We start from the raw sequence: 21,422 nt of genomic DNA, 5'->3' as shown, positions 1-21,422 counted from the left end.
TTATTTCAACTCAAAAGAACACACTGTTCCCTACTCTTCCTGTCTTTGAACAGAGGTGGCTATTAATAAACGGAAGATAACGAGCCCATGGCCCAACCCAAGGCTCCCTTGGGTAAAGAGAATGCATGGGGAAAACAATTCCATGTGGAGAGATACAAGGAGGGATATCCCAGGAAGCCCATCACATAAACATTAAAAAATAAATTAGAATAGATACCCTATAACTTCTCAGAGAGAAGGGAAACAAATTGAAAAATTATCCCTTTTTCCTAATAGCTTGGACCTAAGAAATGGCTTCTTTCCTCTCATCTAGTTGTAAATCCCTCCCAAATGCCACTCTGTAAGCATTCCGAGGCCAGAATCTGGAAGCCATCATGGAGCTTCCCTCAGGTCAAGGTGGACATTCACACCAGTTCTGCTTGGTGATTCAGGCAATTCCCAGGGTTCCTTCTGGGAACTGGAATAAGTAGGGTAAGCACCTCCCTCTAGTGCTGGGTACTTAAGCCCCAATGCAACAGTGTTGGAAGATGGGGTTGCATTTGAGGTGACTGGGCATAAACGGCAAAGTGACTGGGTTTGTTCTGTTGCCCCAGGTGGGTTTAATGTTGAGGAGTGGGTGATGGGGGATGTCCTTCTGTATATATGTTTCTCTTATTGGATGATGAATAAAAACACTGATTGGCCAGTAGCCAGACAGGAATTATTGGTGGGACTACGAGACAAGGAGAATTCTGGGGAGATAGGTAGAGAGAAGCCACCAGGGAGAGATGCCATGCTGCCGAAGGAGTAACATGCTGGATTATGGGTAAGCCACAGCCTCAGGGCAATACATAGATTAATAGAAATTGTTTAATAAGTAAGAGTGCTAGCCAGTAAGAAGCCTGAGCCATCGGCCAAACAGTTTAATAATTAATATAGCTTCTATGTGCTTATTTGGGGCTAAACAGCTGTGGGACCAGGCTGAACAAAAAACTCCATCTTCAAGTGGGCTCCTCAGGAAGTGCAGGTCAGCATGCCTAGGTTGCTGTTCATGCTCTTGTCCTCTATCATGAGGTGATGTGACAAGGAGTCCATCCCCAGAAGCTGGCACATCCAGCCTCCAGAACCCTGAGGAAATTTACAAAAAAATTTTTTTACAAAATCTGAATCTGCAGTAGTCTGTTTTGGCAGAATCAGCTGTACCAGACCACGACAAATGCGTTGATTTAGATGCTGATAGTAACTTGCCTAGCTGCCAGTTGCTGCAGATAATGGATTCTATAATGTCTGGTTGCTTGCTAGTGTTTGGATGTGAAGTGTGCCTGCAAAAGGCTTGCATTTAAGGCTTGCCCTGATGCAAACAGTGTTCTGTGGTTGGACTTTTCTTTGGTCTGCCAACCAGCTCCCAAATAAAGACATGGAGACTTATTATTAATTATGGATGCCCAGCCTTAGCTTAGGCTTGCACCACTGACTCTTTTACCTTAATTTAACCTGTTTCTATTCAGGGCTTTTTTTTTTTAACCTTTCTTTCATTTTGTATGTCTTTCATTTCTTTCCTGCTTCCTTTGTGTCTGTCTGGCCCCTGGCATCTCTCTGGCATCTCTTTTTCTTTCTTCCCCAAGCCTAAATTCCCCCTCCTACTTACTCCCCCTGCCCAGAAGCCCTGCCTATACCTCCCTCAATATTAGCCATTCAGCATTTTTTCCTAAGAAATTATTTTTTTTAGTTCAAATTAAAAACAAGCCTGCATGACATATCAATCCCTTCTCCCTCTCCCTCCCCTTCCCTCCACCCCCACCAGCCCCCTACCCCATCCCCCTCTACTCCCAGGGAGGGTAAGACCCTCTCTGGGGGATCCCCAAAGTCTGTCATATCATCTGGGAAGGGCCTAGACCCTCCCCCATGTGTCTAGGCTGAGAAAGCTTCCCTGCACTTGGAATGGGCTCCCAAAGTCCTTTCTTATGCCAGGGATAAATACTGATCTACTACCAGAGGACCCATGGAGTGCTGAGGCCTTCTCACTGACATCCACATTCAGGGGTCTGGATCTGTCAGTCCTGTGCTGGCCTCCCAGACATCAGTCTGGGGTTCATGTGCTCCTCCTTTTTCAGGTCAGCTGTTTCTGTGGGTTTCACCAGCCCAGTCTTGACCTCTTTGCTCTTCATTCTCCCTCTCTGCAACTGGGTTCCAGGGTTCAGTTCAGTGTTTCACTGTGGGTGTCTACTTCTGCTTCCATCAGCCACTGGATGAGGGCCAGCAGAGGGCATGGCGGAGGGGGAACCCCATTCAGATTTTATTAGACCAATCAGGTACCTTAGGCAGGCAAGGTAAAACAGCAACACATCTTTATATAATTAAACAAATACAAATAATCTTTACATAGCTAAACAAATATCCTACAACATAAACAAACGCAACACATCTTTATATAGTTAAACAAAGGCAAAAAATCTTTGTGGAGTTAAACACATATTCCACAACAGTGTTCAGATATGGAACCTGAGAAGTGATTGGATAGTGACCTGTTGATGGGTCATAACTTGATTGCAATATTGTGAGTGGGGCCTAGTGTAAGGAAGGTCACTGGAACATGCCTTTTAGGGATCCATCCTATTCCCCCCCTCCCCACCATCTCTCTGTGTTGACTGTCCACCACAGGGCTAGCTGCTCTGCCTCAGCACGGACTCCTTCCACCATGTCAGTCTCTCCTCAGGTTCATGTCAGTGGATTAAACCAATCATGGAAACCTCTTGAGACCAGGCGGGTCTACAAGAGCTATTTTCACGAAAGGCTCCAAAGCTACACAGGGAAACCCTGTTTCAAAAAACCAAAACCAAACCAAAACAAAAAATCCCAAACCTCTGAAACCATGAACATAAATAGCATTTTACCCCCAAGTTATTTTTCTCAGATATTTGTCCCAGCCATAGTAAGTCTGGCTAACACAATGCCACAGTCTGTTCATCGGCAGGAAGAGGATGAATCTACTGAGCAGACTCAGTGGGAGGCTTGAGGAAGTTAATACAACTGATAGCACAGTGTCAAGCCCGGATCCTCTTATATTTAGAACTGTAGAACGCTTGTATCTCATTTATGAAACAGTGTGACCCAGTGGACAGAAATCTGGAGCTAGATCCTGGGGGCTCTGCAGCCCAGTGTCCAGTCTGCCCACTTGTTCTGTGGGAGCATGTGTCTCCACTCTTCAGTATCTTGTGCTGTTATCTGGTACCCAGGAGGACAGAAAAGAAATGAGAGAGAGAGAGAGAGAGAGAGAGAGAGAGAAGAGAGAGAGAGAGAGAGAGAGAGAATGAGAGAGAGAACGAGAGAGAGAATGAGAGAGAGAAAGGAAGGGAGAGAGAGAAGGATAAGGTGGAGAGAGAGAGGGAGGAAGGGAGGGAGAGGGATGAGGGGAGAAAGAGAGGGGGGGTGAAGGGAGAGAGCAGGGGAAGGGAGAGGGTAACAGAAGAAAGATTTTTTACCTCCAGTTTTTATTTAAATTAGAAACAAGATTGTTTTAGATGTCAATCCCAGTTCCCTCCTCCCCTACCCCCCACTAACACCCTACCTATTCCATACCATTTCTGCTCCCCAGGGAGAGTGAGGAAAGATTTTGACAAGAGAACTGCTAGAACCCATTAAAACTTCATGCCATTCACTTCTTTCCCTGAACAGTTAAGGACACACACTGGGACTCTTTTCAGGTTACCTGTCACTAGTGGCTACTTTTCTGTTCCTGTGATAAAGTACCACAGCCTAGGCAATTTATGAGAAGAAGAGTTTATTTTGGTTTTAGTGCCCAGAAGGATAAGAGTCCATCACAGTAGGAAGGCAAGTCAAGGAGTAGCAGGCATGCCAGCAGGAACAGGAAGCTGAGTGAGCGGCCTGGAAGTAGGGTGAAACTTTATAATCTTTAGAGTGACATATTTTCTCTAGCAAGGCCATATACATTTAGCCCCTCCCCCCAAAAGTACCACCAACTGGGACCAAGGGTTCAAATGCCTGAGGTTATAGGGGACATTCTCATTTAAACCAGTACCATCCTAGACAACTACCCTTTCTCACATGACTCAAGTCTTTTGGGTTCTGCCCCTCCCATAATCCTCCCACACCTCTTCCTCACTTTGAACATTGGGCCCTGGTGCTACTTTTGCTTACACTAAGTGTAAACATTGGCAGGGCCTTTTCTTTCTTAAGGTGCAGCATCTCCCTCCCTGTTGGTATACTCCTTAAGGATGAATCCCAGCCATTCATTTATATATTTATAGTACTTCCATTGCTCTTACAGACTATAGAGAATTTGATTATATTAAGTTGATTAATGGTGGTATTCCCAAGAGTCAGCATCCCGTACAGCAAGGCAATAGCAGTCAATGTGTATAGAAGACATATGCTGGCTGCAAATACTACTCACCCACACTGCTGTGAGAGCATCAGCCTGTGCTGACAACTGAGATGATGGATGGATGGATGGATGGATGGATGGATGGATGGATGGATGGATGATGAGTGGATGAATCAGGGAAGGAGAAAAACTGAAAACTTCCCTCTGGTGCCCATTCCTCCTTCTTTCCCCCAAGGATAAGTAGCAACAGAGAGGAACAGATCTCTGCTTTCTCCCCACCAGCCTCATGATGGCTGTTCTGGATGGCTCCTGCCAACCTGGCAGTAGCTGGGTCTTATGTAAGAGCCTGAGTGAGTTGTAATTACCTCACTGGGAGCCATTTTTTTCTTCAGCATGTTTCCCCTGAACCACTCTCATGCCCCACATGGAGTTCACACGGTTCAGCGGCAGAGTGATTTATTGTTTGGGGAGTAATTATCAGAACTTCTTGTCAACACTGCTTTATTTCACTAAGGAACTGGGGAAGGATGGATTTTGAACAAAACAATTCCAAGATGCAAGTCCTGTGGAGAATTAGCTCATGAGTGCAGGAGAGTAGACACCATGCCAGAGTGGCAGAGGGGGTGTAATGCTCACAGAGGAGCTGAAGCAACCTACTCTACACAAACAGATGGCTCTGCACTGAGCTGTATGCTCAGGGCAGATCGGCCATTCTCTGTGCTTTCCCCGCCCCAAGAGGCAGAATGCTGAGCGAGGCCTGAGTGGATGTGTCTCAGCCTACTTACCCTGGGGCAAATGTTCTATCCCACCCCATTTACAGAGACGGGGTCAATTCCTAGTCAATTCTCCTAAAGGAGCACCCACTGCTACTAGAAAGAGGCTTAACTTCTCTAATCCCAACATCACCTTGATACATAATTTCCTCCTACCTGGAATTTATATTTTATGTAATTTATTTCACCACCCCTGCTATGCCTAAGTGACCTTCAGCTGCTAAATGACCTCCTCTCCACCTCTGCTCAGCTGGCTGTCCCATGATATTTTGTTCACACTGTTCCACTGGCTTATTCCTTTGTAGGCTTTATGATGCCAATCTATTTCTGCCTTCCTGTGTGTCCCCTGCAGCCTTCCAACTAGTCTCTAGCCTTTGCTTCCACAACCTCAACCTCCAGTCACTTCAAAATTAGTTCCTCTAAAACAGGTATGTCCAAGTTCAAACCTGTCAATTGTGTTTGTCACACTTCCGTGTACATCCCAAACTTCCCTGGTGTATGTATCTTAACCTATCAGTTGTCTGGATTAAAAAAAAAAATCTTGTTGTATATTTCATTTTATGGAATGATTCTGCCCTTTCTACCTAAAATTTTATCTCCTTCTTATTATTAATTCTTTCAGAATTTCATATATCATATTTTGTTCTTATTCATTCTCCTTCCTCAATTCCTCTCAGATTCTCCCCATAGTCGCTCAACTTTGTGTCCTCATTTTAAAACCTACAGTTCAGTGAGTGCTATGTACTCTTGGGTGTGTAGCCATCACTGGAGCATGTTGGGCATAAGTGGCTATATACTTAAAGAAAGGTGACTATTCTCCTCCTAGCAGCTATGGACCCTTGTGGAGAAATCTACTATTATGCTGCTAAGAGAACATAGCATTAAATCCACTCCCAATGACTTGTCATTATACCCATAGATCAATGGATCGCTCAGTGTGGTTAGTGTCCTCTCCCGAAGAACCTTGAGCTTTTTGAAGGGTTGCCCCATGTTTCAGTTATGTCATTGTGATATGTGTCATCCTTTAATTCAGTAACTAGAGATAATAATGTTTTGAGTCACCTACTAGACACTGCCATTCTAATGTTCAATTAAGCCAGTCCCTGGAATACATGAAATTTTAACTCCAGGGCAAAGAAGCAGACAGCACCAACAAAGCAAATAATGCTACATTGTGTTGTGTTAGACAGTGGCACACCATACATTTCCTGTTTGATATTTGTCATCTAAGAAACACCACATTGGAAAACATAAATTTAAACGGGGACTCTATAATAAACAAGAGAGTTCCAATAATCCAGAAAATGCTAAGCCCAGTGAGCTGGATGATGGAAGATCCTAATAGTTTATAGCTCAGAATATGTGCATTTTCAATCTGATATGATGCCTGAATAACAAAATTAAACTTGATTCCCTTGGCAGGAAGACAAAGAAGACGACACAGATGCTGAAGATAGAACAATTTTAACTTCCTACATCTGAGTAGAGCCACAAGCATTGTGCAGCTAATGTTCTCTTTGTAGATTCCAAGACAACCCATTTAGGAGCCAGCATCCTTACAAGGCCTCACTATAGAGTTCAGGTTGGCTTTGAACTTACCAGTGTCCCAAATTTACCTACCAAGTACTGTGGTTACAGGGTGCACCACCATGCCCACACCCTTCTAAAAGTCTCAAGGAGCAGAATGATGAGGTCATACTATAGTTTAATAAGACTTCCCCAGATCTCCAGCTTGAAGATGAATTACTAAAAGGACTCAGAGAGGGAGATCAGTTTAGACGACACCACTGGTTTACTCTTCAACAAGTTCTTTTTGGCGGCTCACTCTGTTGAATGAGAGGCCCCGTGCAAGGGGCAGAGTAGAAGCTAACTTGATTCACAATTTAACGGAAGACTTGGATTTAAACAAGCAGATATCGCCAGTCGTTGGTGGCTCATGCCTTTAATCCCAACACTCGGGAGGCAGAGGCAGGTGGATGTCTGTGAGTTCGAAACCAGCCTGGTCTACAAGAGCTAGTTCCAGGACAGCCTCCAAAAGCCACAGAGAAATCCTGTCTTGAAAAACAAACACAACAACAACAACAACAAAAATAAGCAGATATCAAAGTAGCCATACATTACAAGCTGTGCTATGATGACATAAACAAAGATTCTACATGACATAAATGAGTATAAGTGTATGTGCGTTTCATTTTTATGAGTGATCAGGGCACAGCTTCCTTGAACAAATAGCATTTATTCTGACACCAAGAGGATGAGGAGGATACCTTGGCTGTTCTTCTAAGAAACAGAGAGCAGGAGAGTCTATGGAAAGCTGGTTCTCTGCCAGGAAGAGTGGAGGCACCAGGGGTGTGGTGAGACAGATTTGGGCTGTCTTTTTGGAGAAGAATGGGGAGAGTTGCTGCAAGCTGGGGAGGAGCAGATGAAGCTAGGGGATTACTCACTGGGCTGAAGGAAGGGTTAGAGAGGAAAATCCCCGTAGGATGTGATTGTGGGAACTGGAGCTTCGAAGACATCTGTTTTTTTTTTTTTTTTTTTTTTGGCTCAGTAAACTGGAAAGACAGAGGCAGGGTAAGTCAGAAGCTGGGGAGTGGAGCTGGTAAATGCTTTGGTGCTGCGATGTCTGGGATACTCACGGTGTATCCAGAGAGATGTGTCTGCAGCATGCTGGGAGTGAGTTCAACTGCAGCGATGGCTGAGTTCATTTAGGCTTGAATGAAACTGATGCCATGTGTGGAGCACAGCACGAAGTGATCCTAAGATACAAACCATTATTGTTTCATCCATCATGAGCTGAGGGAGGCTAAGAGTGGAGGTGAATTAACAGAGACATCTTGCTGTCAGTTTTCACTCTTCAAGTGAGCCAGTGTCAATGGGTAATCTCAGGTTCACAAAACAACAACAAAAAAATCACAAAGAATAAGAATGAGAAGGAGAAGGAGAAGGAGAAGGAGAGGAAGAAGAAGAAGAAGAAGAAGAAGAAGAAGAAGAAGAAGAAGAAGAAGAAGAAGAAGAAGAAGAAGAAGAAGAAGAAGTTATTTCCTGGCTCCATTCCATGCTTAGTTCCTGGATTGGTCTCTGTGAATGGGTTCTGGTGGGTTAGTAGTGGCTGGGACACTACAACACTGAATTGCAGCATCCCAAGTTCCTTACTCATGCTTGCGGCCATCCATTCATTCTAGAAAGACACTGAAACACATTCCCAGCACAGAAAGGATTTTCCATGAAGCTACTGATGGAGAACCCTGTGGGTGATGGTCTAGCCTGAGAACAGTGACGTTTCTGGGATAATGTGCTTACATGGCCCACTTGAGAAAGGGGGGCAGGCTTATGACTGTTTATGTAACAACTTCTTTCCTAATGAATCTTTGCCTTGGTCTTGCATGCATTGTTATTGTTTTATGACTCAATGAAACTTATCCACCAGATGCATTTTTTTGGGGTCTGCTCATGGTGGTTGTTGTCATCCTCTTGCATTCAAAGATTGTTTTGATGATTTTATTCTGCCTACAGACAAAGGAGGATTATTAAGAGATAATAGCTGATCACAGAGTTCTTTTGTTATGGCTAAAAACTCAGTAACATTCTTGGGAGAAGACAAAAATGTGCTAATGAGATTTTTTTTCTTTTTCTGAAGAAAGTTAAAAACTAAGGAAGATTAAAGCATTCTTTGCAGCAAGGGAGTCAGGAATTGGTTCTGTGGTGGATAAAGGGATGAGGAACAGCAAGTGGTTTCCCACCCAAGAGTCTACCTGAGTCCAACGTTCTCAAATGTGACTGTTCAAGGGTGCTCTGTTTCTCACTGGTGCATTTTATTCTTAAACAAGAAAACCAGAAGACACGTCTTTAAAGAAAGATCAGGGTAAGAAATGGTCTTCAAATATGAACTCCCTGCAGCTGACTCCTTTAGAAGCTCGAAGCTCTTGGTTTTGCAGCACCTCAGTGACTGGTGGGCAGGGCAACACTGGATATGCAGATAGAAGTGGGAGGAGGAACCAGTGAAGACACGAGGCAAACAGAACTGGAAATGGGTAACATGTTTTCTGTGTATGCGTTTGTCAGCCCTGGCATTTGACTTATCTTAGAGGTGTGTTAACAAGCTGGCCGACTTCTACTGCTCTGCGAAACAGCAATAGAGAAAAATATAATTCAAGGAATTATATATTTATTTTTCCTTCATCTACTGGAGAGAGAAAGTCATTCAGAGTGACTTCTCTAAAAACGTCCAAGAGAAAACCGGATGGTTAGAGGTTGATGCAGATAAATTTGGAAGACTGGAAAAATGCCGAATCGGACACTCCATTTCAAGATTGTCTGGATGAGTCAGTGTTTGAAAGACAGTCAGGCTATGTCAAGTAAGGTGAGCACAGAACCGGAGCATTTATTGGTACTTGATACTGCTGGGTTCAGTCTCCCTTGTATTCACCACATACCACTCAGGCTCTGTCCAGGCAGGGATCTCCTGTCCTCAGTCTGGGATCTTCCTTCCCTCCGCCAAAGGAGTTTACAAAGCAGGGTATGGTGTCTTCTGCTATTTTAGCTTTTCTCATCTGACCTCTGAGGACCAGAAGAGGAGGGTTTCTGCTCTGAGACTGTGAGGGTGATTCTCACCTATCTTCTTTGGAGACTCTTGTATTTATTGAGAGAATTAGGGGAAGTGCAGGCACAGAGCCAAGTGGCTGTCTCAGGCTGTTCCCATGCTGTCTGCCTCATGAGCCAAGATACCAATTGCTGCTTCTTTTAGAGCATATTGTGGTATTCCATTTTTGGCAAGAATCTCTCCAGAATCCTGTATCATCTCCAAGTAGTCTCATGAATCACCTGTGGCTTTCCTTCACAAAGCAGTTCAAGCTCATCTCTCTTTTCTGTAACTGTAAGGCACAGCATATGGGCATTTATCCTCTATGTATGGCTCCTAGAGCCATTAATTTATGCACTTATTCATCCATTGCAGAAGCACAGTGTAAATCTGAGTGTGGTCTAAGTGCTTACAAAGGTCCTGGTAGACTTGAAATGTAGGTTGTGTGTTTCTGTAGCTTTTAACCTAGATGGCCAAGATTACATGTGAAACACTTGAAAACTGTTTTTGTATCTGTGTTAACTTAGGTGACATTAGGCAAATGGTTTAAATCTTCTAGGCCTCAGTAACCCAGGGGGAAATGAAGATTAAAAACACTTGTCACATATTCATTGTACTGGATGGGAAGGCAGGTTCTGATTGGTCAATATCAGAGAGCATAATTGAACAAAATGGGACACAGTGGTAGACTCTCTAATGTAATGTCAAGAGGGACTAATGATCTCTTCAAGATACCTGCTCATCAGCATGCTCCCTGCCCTTCAATGAGCTGTATGTCCTTATAGGCACCTATGTACCCCTCAAGTGAACACCCAGGAGAGACACTGCAGTGAGCTTGTAGGACCCAACAGGACATGATGAAACACATGGGCAGGTGGATTTGCTGTGTTGGGTTGTCTTTGTCTTTTGTTAGTTTTTTTTAAAGCTCATTTACTTAATAGACATTCCATTGAACATTTATCGTGTCCTGAATCCAGCATGTTCTTTCCAGTGTACAAACAGGCATGGAAATCTGAGTTCTGGACCTCTAAGAGGCAAATACTTGCTTAGAAGAAGATGGATACATGTGTGGTATAAATCACAGGCAAGTTTGGAGTGAGTAAGTGACCTGGAACACAAAACTTTCGGACTTTGCCTTTGAGTGTGAGTGGTGTGTCCTTTTATAGTTTTCTAAAGCCAAAATTTGTAACAGAAAAACATAACTTGTATTGGGTCATTGTCGTGACCCAGCTTGTCTCAGCTTTAGTCCATGACAGCCATGAGGTTCGACCTGAGTGGGGTGTGTGTGGACCTGGAAGCTCCCAGCAACCCAATGTCGATAAAGATCAAACACAGGCATCTTGTCATCTTCAGAGAGCTCTCAGTTCCATGTTGTGGAACTAGAGTCATTTCTTTATTAGCCATCTTTTCTGGTGTTTCTTAACCATCCTGCTAATACCACGAGGGAATCATTTCTCTCTTTGTTCCCTCGCTGCTCTGGCCGCTCCGCGTCTTCTCCTAACCTTCTATCCTCACAAATTATTCACACACCTCTGATCTTCCTGCCCAGGTGCAGGCCTATTCAGATGCTTAGGTGCATAGATATGTAAATAAGAGGCATATTACCCTGAGGCCATGGTAAACAGTAATAGCCTTACTGGCTTTAACAATACAATAGTGGGCCAGAGCTTTTTGGTGCTCCATGTTTACTGGAGCTAGAGACTGGGCCCGAAAATATTCCATAACAGAATTATTTGGTCCCCAACAGGTCGTGAATGAGGACTGCTGCTAGCTCCAGGTACATGAGTGAGAGAGTTGCTGCCCATTGGGCTTTTAAGTATGACATATGTGGATGCTATGAAATTATTTTGACGCCCCACAGTTTACTTAGAAAAAAGTACAAGAGTCTTAGGATCATGGCCTAACATGTTCATAAACTAAGTATGAGCTAAACTGTGAGACCCATAACATTCATTGCATATTTTTTCCTTTTGAGGCAGGAGACAGAGATTAATTACTTATCAGACTAGCCTTGAACTCACTATATAATTTCTGCTGGCCTGGATCTCCTTGTGTAGCCCAGGGTAGTTTCAAGTATGATCCTTCTTCCCATCCTTCCCAAGCACTGGAACTGTAGGCATGCTCCACCAAGTCTGACTAACATTTGCCTTCAATTTAATTTAATTTGATGTGTGTTGTTGCTATGAACCTGTATTTCCTACAATGGATTTATGAATGAATTTGTGTTTTAGTCCAGTTAGACTGTCTTAAAACTTTCCTGAGTATGACCCATTATCTCAGTGACTATCATTGTAAAATTTCCACTGGGTGATTTCTAAAATTGCAGGTATTAAAGCCTTGCTCTCTTCATCTATAAAACTAGGATGAAACAGTATCCTTCCCTCTTAGGCCTGAAGTAAAGAATTAAAGGGTGTGATGTATGTACATACATAAATGATGTCTTAAAAGCACTTAAAAGGGTGTCTGGCAACATTACAATACAGCATACTTTTTTCAGTATTAATTATGGGTTTTAAGTGTTCATTTTGAATTATAGTCTCATTTAAAGTCCATGATGACTTATTTTGAAAGAAGTCTTTAACACAAAAGGGGCCTCCAGTTTTAATGGTGTAGTGTGAACGTACTTTCTAATAAATAATGCCATCATTTTGTGTTTGCCATGGCCCTCTGCCAATGCATTGCTCTAGGCGGTGACCTTAGCCATTCACCTACAGCAGGTGAATGAGAAGTTCACAGTTACAGCACAGGGCTTGATTCAGCTTGACTATGCTCCTACCAGAGTTCTGTGTTCAAAGTTCTATGAGATCCCGGTGAAGTCTGCCACTAAAGAGTTTACGTTCAGATTTTACTGATACTGATGCACTTCTTAAGTCTGATGGGGTTTTCTTTTAAAAAAATACCATGGAACATGTATCTCATCATCAACAAAAACTTATTTCTTGTACTTCTGTGGCTGGGAAGTTCAAGATCAGGGTGCCAGCCGGTTTGGTGTCTGGTGATGGACCACTTCCTGGTTCATAAGCAACGCGTCCTTGATGAGATCTCACATGGTAGAAAAGACAAGCTAACTTTGTAGGGTCTGTTTAGTGAGAGCACTAATCCTTTCCATGATGACTCTGCCTCATGACTGATGCAGTTTTTTTTTTTTTTTTTTTTTTTTTTGGTTTTTTGAGACAGGGTTTCTCTGTGTCGCTTTGGAGCCTATCCTGGCGCTCACTCTGGAGACCAGGCTGGCCTCGAACTCAGAGATCTGCCTGCTTTTGCCTCTCGAGTGCTGGGATTAAAGACTGATGAGTTTTATCTAATTATTCTTTATCAATAAAATTTCGGGAGTCAGATACTGGGGTAGGAACCTGAATAATGAGAGGAGCGGTACAGAAGCCACAAGTGACCTACTATCTCTTGTGTTCCTCCATCAAAAATGCCTGAGATCTTCTCTCAGCCCCGCCTTACTACTTCCTGTCTCCTATCTATCCTCAGTCTTCCCAAACATTTATGGTTAGCTTTGGTCCGCTAGTGGCTAGCTCTGCCTTCTGACTCAAAGCAAACTTTACTGTCAGATGCAATCAAAACATCACACATCACATGACCTAACGACCTCTTGAAGGCCCTACTTCCTAATACCGTGACCTTGGAAGTTAGATTTCAACTCAGAGAGAACATAAACACTCAGCTTATCCACATTCTTGGCTCTAAGAGTTCACGGTCTCATGCCATCCCTGCGATCCAGATAACAGAACTTTTAAAAGGGGAAAGATTTATATGATCTGAAGAGAAACCAGAGGTATGATAACGGAACAACGGAACTTTTAAAAGATCATAATTATAACAAGAACATAACATTCTTGTTCAACTTGGATGGGCTTGAAATCCTTTATTTTGAGAATTTAGGATAAAAGATGTTCAGAGTACTTTGTCAAGGCTTTTGAAATAATATTCAAGAATCATTGGATAATACCACACCCTCAAATAAAAATATGCTGTTTAACTAGATGGAGCTAGGGAACCCTGCAGAAGAAGGGGAGGAAGGATGGTAGGAACAAGAAGGATCAAGGACACCACGGGAACACAGGACACAGAATCAACTAAGCGGGGCTCATGGGGACTCACAGAAACGGAAGCAACAAACACGGAGCCTGTACCAGTCTGAGCTAGGTCCTCTGCATACGCCTTATGGATGTGTAGCTTGGTGTTCTTGTGGGACTCCCAACAATGGGAGTGGGATTATCTCTGACTTTTACCTATGATTGGAACTCTTTCCCTCCTACTGGGTTCCTGCATCCAACTGTGAAAGGAAGGTTTGTACTCAGTCTCATTGTACCTTGTTGGGACACATTAGGTGAATCTTGGGGGGGGGTTTAAGGAAAATAGAAGAGGAATTGATCTCCCAGAGACGAGGTGGGGAGAGGGACAAGCAGTAGTGAAGGGGAAGGGGAAACTGTGGTCAGGATGTAATGTATGAGAGAAGAATAAAAGTTTACAGAAGAGAATATGCTGTTTGTAAATGACAAAATGACATAATGTCCAATTTTTATTCCTACCCACAATGAGAGCACCTTTATGATGAGAAGACAGAGATTTCCTGTCTTCATTAGAGATGAACTTCTAAATGTTACTGAAGGAAATGGAAGAAGTGAAAGACTAGATGAAGAATTAACAGAGTCCACTGTTAACAGAGTCCACTGTCCTGAGAAGGACTCTGTAATAGCTACAGCCAAGTTCTTCTTGCCTCCTGCTGTTTTTGCATTTATACAGTGGCAGACAAAACAAACACCATGCACAGAAATGGCCAGATAAAAGCCAAAATACAAACACTTGAGGTAAAACAAGGTTGGGGAGGAGACACCAACTACCCAAATGCACACTGTGAATGCATCCATGAGCTAGTAGTTTAGGTTTCAGGAGACTATGGTCAGTACTTCAGAACTACACACAGAGAGGATGTCTATGTCTTTGCAGTCTCTCTCTCCCTCTCTCTTTTTCTCCCTCCCCCTCTCTTTCCCTCCTTTCCTCTCTTTCTCCTTCTCTCTCCTTCCTCCCCCCTTCTCTTTTGTTTTTTTGAGACAGGGTTTCCCTATGTAGCTTTGGAGATTGTCCTGGAACTAGCTCTTGTAGAGCAGGCTGGCCTCAAATTCATAGAGATCTGCCTGCCTCTGCCTCCCAGGTGCTGGGATTAAAGTTGTGCACCACCAGCACTCAGCCATCTCTCTCTTTCTTTTTAATAACTAGAACCATCTAATCAATTTTAGTGTGTGTTGACTGGGACACTTACACAAAGATGGCAGCCATCTTAATTGTCACTCATAAATTCTGTTCTGAATTAGTCATAAACCATCTAAAGTGACTTCAAAAATTCAAACTTGGCAAGCATGGTGGTACAGGGTGGTAATCCTAGTGCCCTAGTGCTAGTGAGGCCCTTTCAGGAGGATCTGAAGTCCAAGACCAGTCTAGGCTGCAGGGCGAGATCTTGTCTCAAAAGAATGAAAAGGAGGTTAATAGATATTTTCAGCATGTGTTTTGGTTGGGATGTGGAAAGTCATTGTCCATAAGTTTCTACGGTTCACTTTGCTCCTGATACTGTAATTGAGGATGTTTTTATTATCCTGCCTAAGATTTTTCAACAAATAATCTTAATGTGTCAAATTTGGAAGGACATGCAAGGGTTGTTATAGTTGCCACATTGATATACCTCCATGGAAATATCTACATGTATCTTTTGCTCCCCAGCTAATGTTTTGTTAGTTTGAGACATATTAGAGATTTTTCAGCTGTCTTCAGCTCTTAGCTAGGGCTTAGGCATTATTCAGTGTTGCTAAGATTCTTAGTTTTACATTCAGCTTTTAGGTCTCTTTTGAAGGTACCATTCATTCATTATTTATTTATTTATTTATTTATTTATTTATTTATTTATTTGAATGAGTGAAATGGTCAGAAGTGGGCTGTAGTCCCTTGAGCAGAAGCCATCAGGCCCTTCCCTTACGCCTGGCTGACTGTCTTGATCAAACTGCCCCTTCTTTGGCAACTGGCCAGACTGCCTCCAGGGCAGGCCTGACTGATGAAGGCACCTTACCACCACTTTGAGAACATTCCAGCAGTTGCAGATCTCCCTGACCACTCTGTTTGCTTTGGGTGCTTGTTCTAGTCATGCCTATTCCATACAACCTGTGCATGCTAAGACTTCAGCAAGCATCACTCCAGGACACGCCTTTTATACTCCTAATGACCCTTGAACTATTCTCAATCAGGCCAAGAAGGGTGTGCTTCTCCTGGTGGCTCAGAATAGAGTTTGTAATTCAAGGCCTGAATATTTGATCAATATGAAAGACCTACAGTTGGTAAAATAGGAAGAAATGCAGTGATGCATGCAAATTAAAATGTTGTATTTGCATCCCCCCCACACACAGCTTTTCTGCTTATAGAACCAGGGTGTTTAGCCTATTTTTCAAGTCAGTCAGGAGACATCCTTCTCTGTTGTGCTTAGTGCTGTGACATTGACCCAAGAGAAAGGTCCTAAACAGTCTAATCTAAACAGTCTACTCTACTTCTGGCCTTCATTATGGTTAGTGTGGACAGAGATAGTGTCATATACAGGACACCGAAGCAGCAGAGGCAACACAAAGGCATCTGGAGAATTGCTGAATGCTGTGAGGGTAAAGATGACAAAGGCTGACAGAAGTAGGGAGAAGGTAGGTGAAGGTGAGGTGCCAAGACAGCAGAAGGCAGAAGAATTGTGCAACCAAAGATGAATTATGAGTTCTATCCTCTGGGAAATTCCAGAGAGCTATTGTACCCTACAGGTCAAGGGGCCCAAAGTCTGAGAACTGTAACAGGAGCCACTGCAAGAGCTGGAGGGTCCTGAAACCTAAAATTTGCAAGCTGCAACACTATTTATTGTTAGGAGCCACGAGTCTTGAGACCCAAGACTTGGGAACCATCACACCGGCTGGCACTGACTACTAATTTGCTTAGAGCCAAGATTTCATTAGCTAGGGCTGGTGCCAGGCCACTGGAAATCAGAACTCAGAGCATCAAGCCTTTGTCTTGAGAACATGAAACTGTTAAGTTCTGGCTTCCAATGCCTGAGACATAAGTTTCTAGTATTCAGGGACTGGAGCTACAAGCTCCCTAGTCTGCCAGCTCAGTCCATAATGCTGAACAGTCAAAACACTAGAAAATACTCTATTGCATGTGAATAGAATAGATGGACCCTACACGGGCTTCCCTTTCTTAGAAAGAAGAGTACTAATCCTGTTAATGTTCCATAACTAGCTGAAAATTTGCTGTCAGACACATTGAAGTTATCATATCTCAGATGAAAGACTGGTATTTTCCCTCCACTCTACCATCTTTCATGTGGATAATCGTAACAGGAAAGAATGATGGAGGCAATTTGATATTATTCAAAAGAGAAGTATGGAAAAAAAGTTCTACAAATAAAACACTCATTGTACAGGTGGTCAAATATGCCCTCTTCCTGCACGAGTCATTTTATCTGCAGTAGGAAGTGTGTGTAAAATTGCATGGTATCACAGCTGTGGTGGGTTGGAAGACAATGCTGTGTTCAGATTTTATTTCTAAAGATTGCAAAAAATCCCTAGAAATGGAGACTGTAAGAAAATGGTCAAAAAAGGACTCTACATATTTCATTTCAAAGTTTTTGGTTTCCAAGGGAATGCTTCCATGTCTTTAAGGAATTGATAAATTCTAAGCTCTTCCCCTAAAGCAGAAAGAATGAAGTTTTCCCATTACTTATGGATGACAGTCCAACAGTATCACATAGAGGGCAGAACAAAACTGCTCAGTCCAACCCACCTTGACTTAGAGAAGTGCTTACCACAGCACAACTCAAAGTAAATGAAAGTTTCCTTGTAGTAAAATGAGATAAAAAACCAATATATACACAATGAATATGCATCCTTCACTTTGCTTTATATGTCTTATCATTATATTGGAATAATAATCTATACTATGTTTCATGATGAACTATAGGTGACTTCTAGAGCCATCACTGTAAAAATGTTCTGGATATATAAAAATGGAAGTTACAGAAAATTCGATCAGAGCTCTATGCCTTAGTAAGACATGGGCAATATTTTCAGATATGATATGATTAACTCACGGGAAGCCTCATCTGTAGCCAATCAAAGTATTCATAGGAACAAGAGAAAAGTTATGTAAGTTATTTTTTTACAAAATGATCATATAAAAATGATAGTGGTTTTACTTGTAATTCAGTATAAAGCATTTCAGACATAACTAATATTATTAGAAAACCATGTGCCTGCTTTCAGGCCACCGTCTCAGTTAAGAAATCAAGCATTGCCAATGCAATTGAAGAAACTCTTCACATTTTTTTGCTCTTGATCCCTTTCCTTCCTCAGAGGTAATCGTTGTCATGAAGGTTGTTTTTCATACTATTCTTAATGATTTTCTTAAATATCTGTTTGAGTTTCATATCTCCCAAAGACCCTTGCGGTTTGTTTAAAGCTCCATGGAACTAGCATCCTATTGAAAGAGTGATGTCTTAGCTTGTTTGTTGTGGCCAGCATCATGTTTTCAGGATCCTCCTAGAAGGGCTAAAAAGGTGTGGGGGGCTCTAACACATCTTCTTGCTTTGGATTACTCCAGATGTAAATAAAGCCTTGCTTATTATGTCATGTGCTGTGGTGAACATCTGTGTGCACATTGCCTTTTCACAAATGTGAGCCTTTTTTTCACACCTAGACTGAAAAACACTTCTGGGAAAAAATATGAATGAAGACTCTTGTAAATAGTGATACGTTTTCATAATGTACAGAGATTGAATTGGAAAGATAAAAATTATTAAAATTAATTATCTTATATAAACATTTCCTCCTACATGTTTTTAAAGAATATATGGAAAAGTAATGGTCACTTTTTTTGTAATTTTTTTATTAGTTCAAATTAGGAACTGTAGGGAGCCGTCCCTGCATTCTCCATTACAAGATGGCACCTGCATCCGGCAGGCACCGAAAATAAACAAGTTAATGCGCACAGGCGCTGGGTAACTTTCCATTCCTTGATCTCTGGCTCATGGCGTCATATGGTCCGATGAGCTACAGCCAATCATGGGGTAACACGTCCAAGGCGGCGGTTGCCAGCCTTTATTAGGGGACAGGAGTCTTGGCTCGGGGTCTCCATTTTGTAAGCTTATGCTCTTCCTCTCAAGAGGCATTAAAGCTTTACTACAGAAGGATCCGAGTGTCCTATGTTGTTCTTGCTGGCAAGACGATCGCGCGGGACATCTGGTGCTGAAACCCGGGAACTTGTTAACATCGGCGGCACCGCGGAGACCCCTCAGACGGGGCGGATTCAGAACTGCAGGGTGGTAAATTCCGAGAGGTATGTCTTTTCTGGACTTTGGCTTGGGATTGTTGATCTTTTTCACTGTTGTAGCAATCTTAAAGAAGTCCAGAATTACATGTCAGAAACCAAACGTAATGAGAGGTGGGGCACGCCCAGTAACAAATAAGGAAAAAGGACCTCCCGGGGTGTCTAATGACAAGGGAGTGTATTTGTTAGATGATTCTGTAAATGAGATTAAAGCTTTAAATCTTAATAGCTCTGATGACTCTAAAAGCTCAAGAGATAAAGTTTTAGAGGAAACAGCTCAGCTAGATGAAAAAGAAAGAAAAAAGGGGGGAGAGAAAATAGGGAATAACCGGTCACACCCCGGTAAATTTAAGAGACCTGTTAATCCAGCGGGTGTACTTCCATCTTGTTTCACATGTCAATCCCTTCTCCCTCTTCCTCCCCTTCCCCCACCCCTCTGCCCCACCCCGACCTACCCTCCACCCCATCCACCCTCCACTCACCAGGCAGGGTAGGGCCCTCAACGGGAGCTCCCCAAAGTCCACAGTAGTGGTCATTTTAATTATCCTATTACTTTAACATTAAGTTATTTTATTCATATTTAAAACAGTATGGTACCGCTATGAAACATCAGGGTTGGTCACTGAAGAAGTGACTGTAGAAAAAATTCAAGTAGATACAATCAAACAAGTGACATCTGAACTCACAGGGTAGGGGAAAGAAAGTTCACAAGCTTTATTTAGTTTTGCATTTATTTAGGTTTAAATTCCCTTCCTTGCCCCTGTGACAAATATCTGACTGAAATGACTCCAGAGGAGGGAAGTTTATGTTGGCTCACAACCTTGCAGAGTGTGTGTCACCATGGCAGGAGAGGCTCGGTGGCAGGAGCAACTCAGTTCACTCAGTTCAAGCGAGTACTTGTGGTGACAGTTTGGTCCATGATGGAGGCAGACAGTGTGTACTGAGCCATAAGTGGGAATTACTTTCAAAGCTCATCCCTTAGTCACCACATAGACCCCGTGAGCCCAAAGGTTCTGCAGTGTTCCCCACCCCAGCCCCCAACCACTATCAACTGAAGATCAATAACTCAAAACAAGATCTCTGGGGATGAATTTTAGAGTCAAACCATTGCTCTCTTCTCTAGGTTCAAAGGCTCCAGGCTATCTAGTCATGCAAGATGCATTCATGCTAACTTCAAGAGTCCTCGTAGTCTTAACAGCTTCCACACTATCCAAAATCCCCAAATCTCTTCTGATGCTGAAGGAAAACTCTTCAATGTAAGCTCCTGTAAATCAAGAAGCAAGTTGCACGTGCCTAAGGTACAGTGGCACAGAACCTTCCCATTTCCAAAGCAGGGCAGGAAAGGACAGTGGAGGCCTCATTATCCTGTCATTCACAACCTGGGCTCTTCACTGCAGGCTAGATTCCGTCCTCACTGCTTCACAGACTGGCCTTGCAGAGACCCTGCTGGGACTCAGATGCCACCACACACCACGGGGCTTCATAGGCATTTTCTGGAACCTAGGAGCAAACTTCCTTGGATCCCTGCCACCCTTATAACTGCCACATGGATGATGCCAAGTTTTGATGACAGCATGAGATGTTGTTGGACCCTTTAGATCATGGCAGAGGAGCCTCTGGGTGCTTGTGTGGGTAGAACATATTTTTAGGAACCCGAGTTGAGCTTTTCGGGCACTCTGTTTACAAGGCCTCTTCTTTCTACATGAACTTTCCCAGTGCATTTCTAATTTTACATACCAGAGTCTTTGAGAAGATGGGTTGGGCTCTCAAGACATCTTTCCTGGTATGCCAGCTTTATCACAGCAACAACCCCACTTCTCAGGACCAATTTCCTGTAGTATTCACTTTTCTTCATCTCTGGAACAGAATACCAGCCAGGCATATCCAAGGAGAAGTCTATTTTGGGTTATGGTTTCTTAGGCAATAATTCATCATAGCTAGAAAGACCTATTTTTTCCAGGGGACCCTGTGTGCTGAAACAGCACACCCTCCCAAAACAGCACAAAGTAAAAAAAAACAAACAGAAACTCAAAACATTTATGAGGGTTGACTGTCAGTTTATGTGAATATATGACATAAGATCTACCTCAAAAGAAAAGCCTGGTTCACAGAAAACAGAAAAAAATAACTGTGACTTCATTCATGTTTTTAAGTATATATTAAAGCAATGCTGAGACTTCTAGGACATGAGGAGCAAGAAACGTAAACTCAACATATTTTATAGGGAAATTTACATAAGTCTCAAAAATAAAATTGTGCATGATACAGAGACTCTGACTAGACAGTCACCAGCAGGGAAAAGGGTAAGAGTTTAAGAGTGCAGGAACAGAGTGTGCTTCACAAGCTTGCACACCAGGAACCAGACAGGAGACAGTGTGGTTCACAAGTATGC

The 21,422-nt window shown here is 42.8% G+C and overlaps 1 protein-coding gene across 1 annotated transcript in view; it reads right to left on the bottom strand.

Moving 5' to 3' along the window:
* LOC100760472 (60S ribosomal protein L23a) overlaps positions 1-6,087 on the bottom strand; it is a 95,822-nt gene extending 89,735 nt beyond the window's left edge. The window contains exon 1 of the mRNA XM_035438793.1: positions 6,011-6,087. Within this exon, the coding sequence (XP_035294684.1) occupies positions 6,011-6,087 (77 nt within the window). The remainder of the gene's footprint in view (positions 1-6,010) is intronic.
* Between the last annotated feature and the right edge of the window lie 15,335 nt (positions 6,088-21,422).

The sequence above is a fragment of the Cricetulus griseus genome, chromosome 2, assembly GCF_003668045.3.
Source record: "Cricetulus griseus strain 17A/GY chromosome 2, alternate assembly CriGri-PICRH-1.0, whole genome shotgun sequence".
NCBI lineage: Eukaryota > Metazoa > Chordata > Mammalia > Rodentia > Cricetidae > Cricetulus > Cricetulus griseus.
Note: the sequence above shows the minus strand (reverse complement) of the source record. Positions and strands in the feature narration are given on the sequence as shown.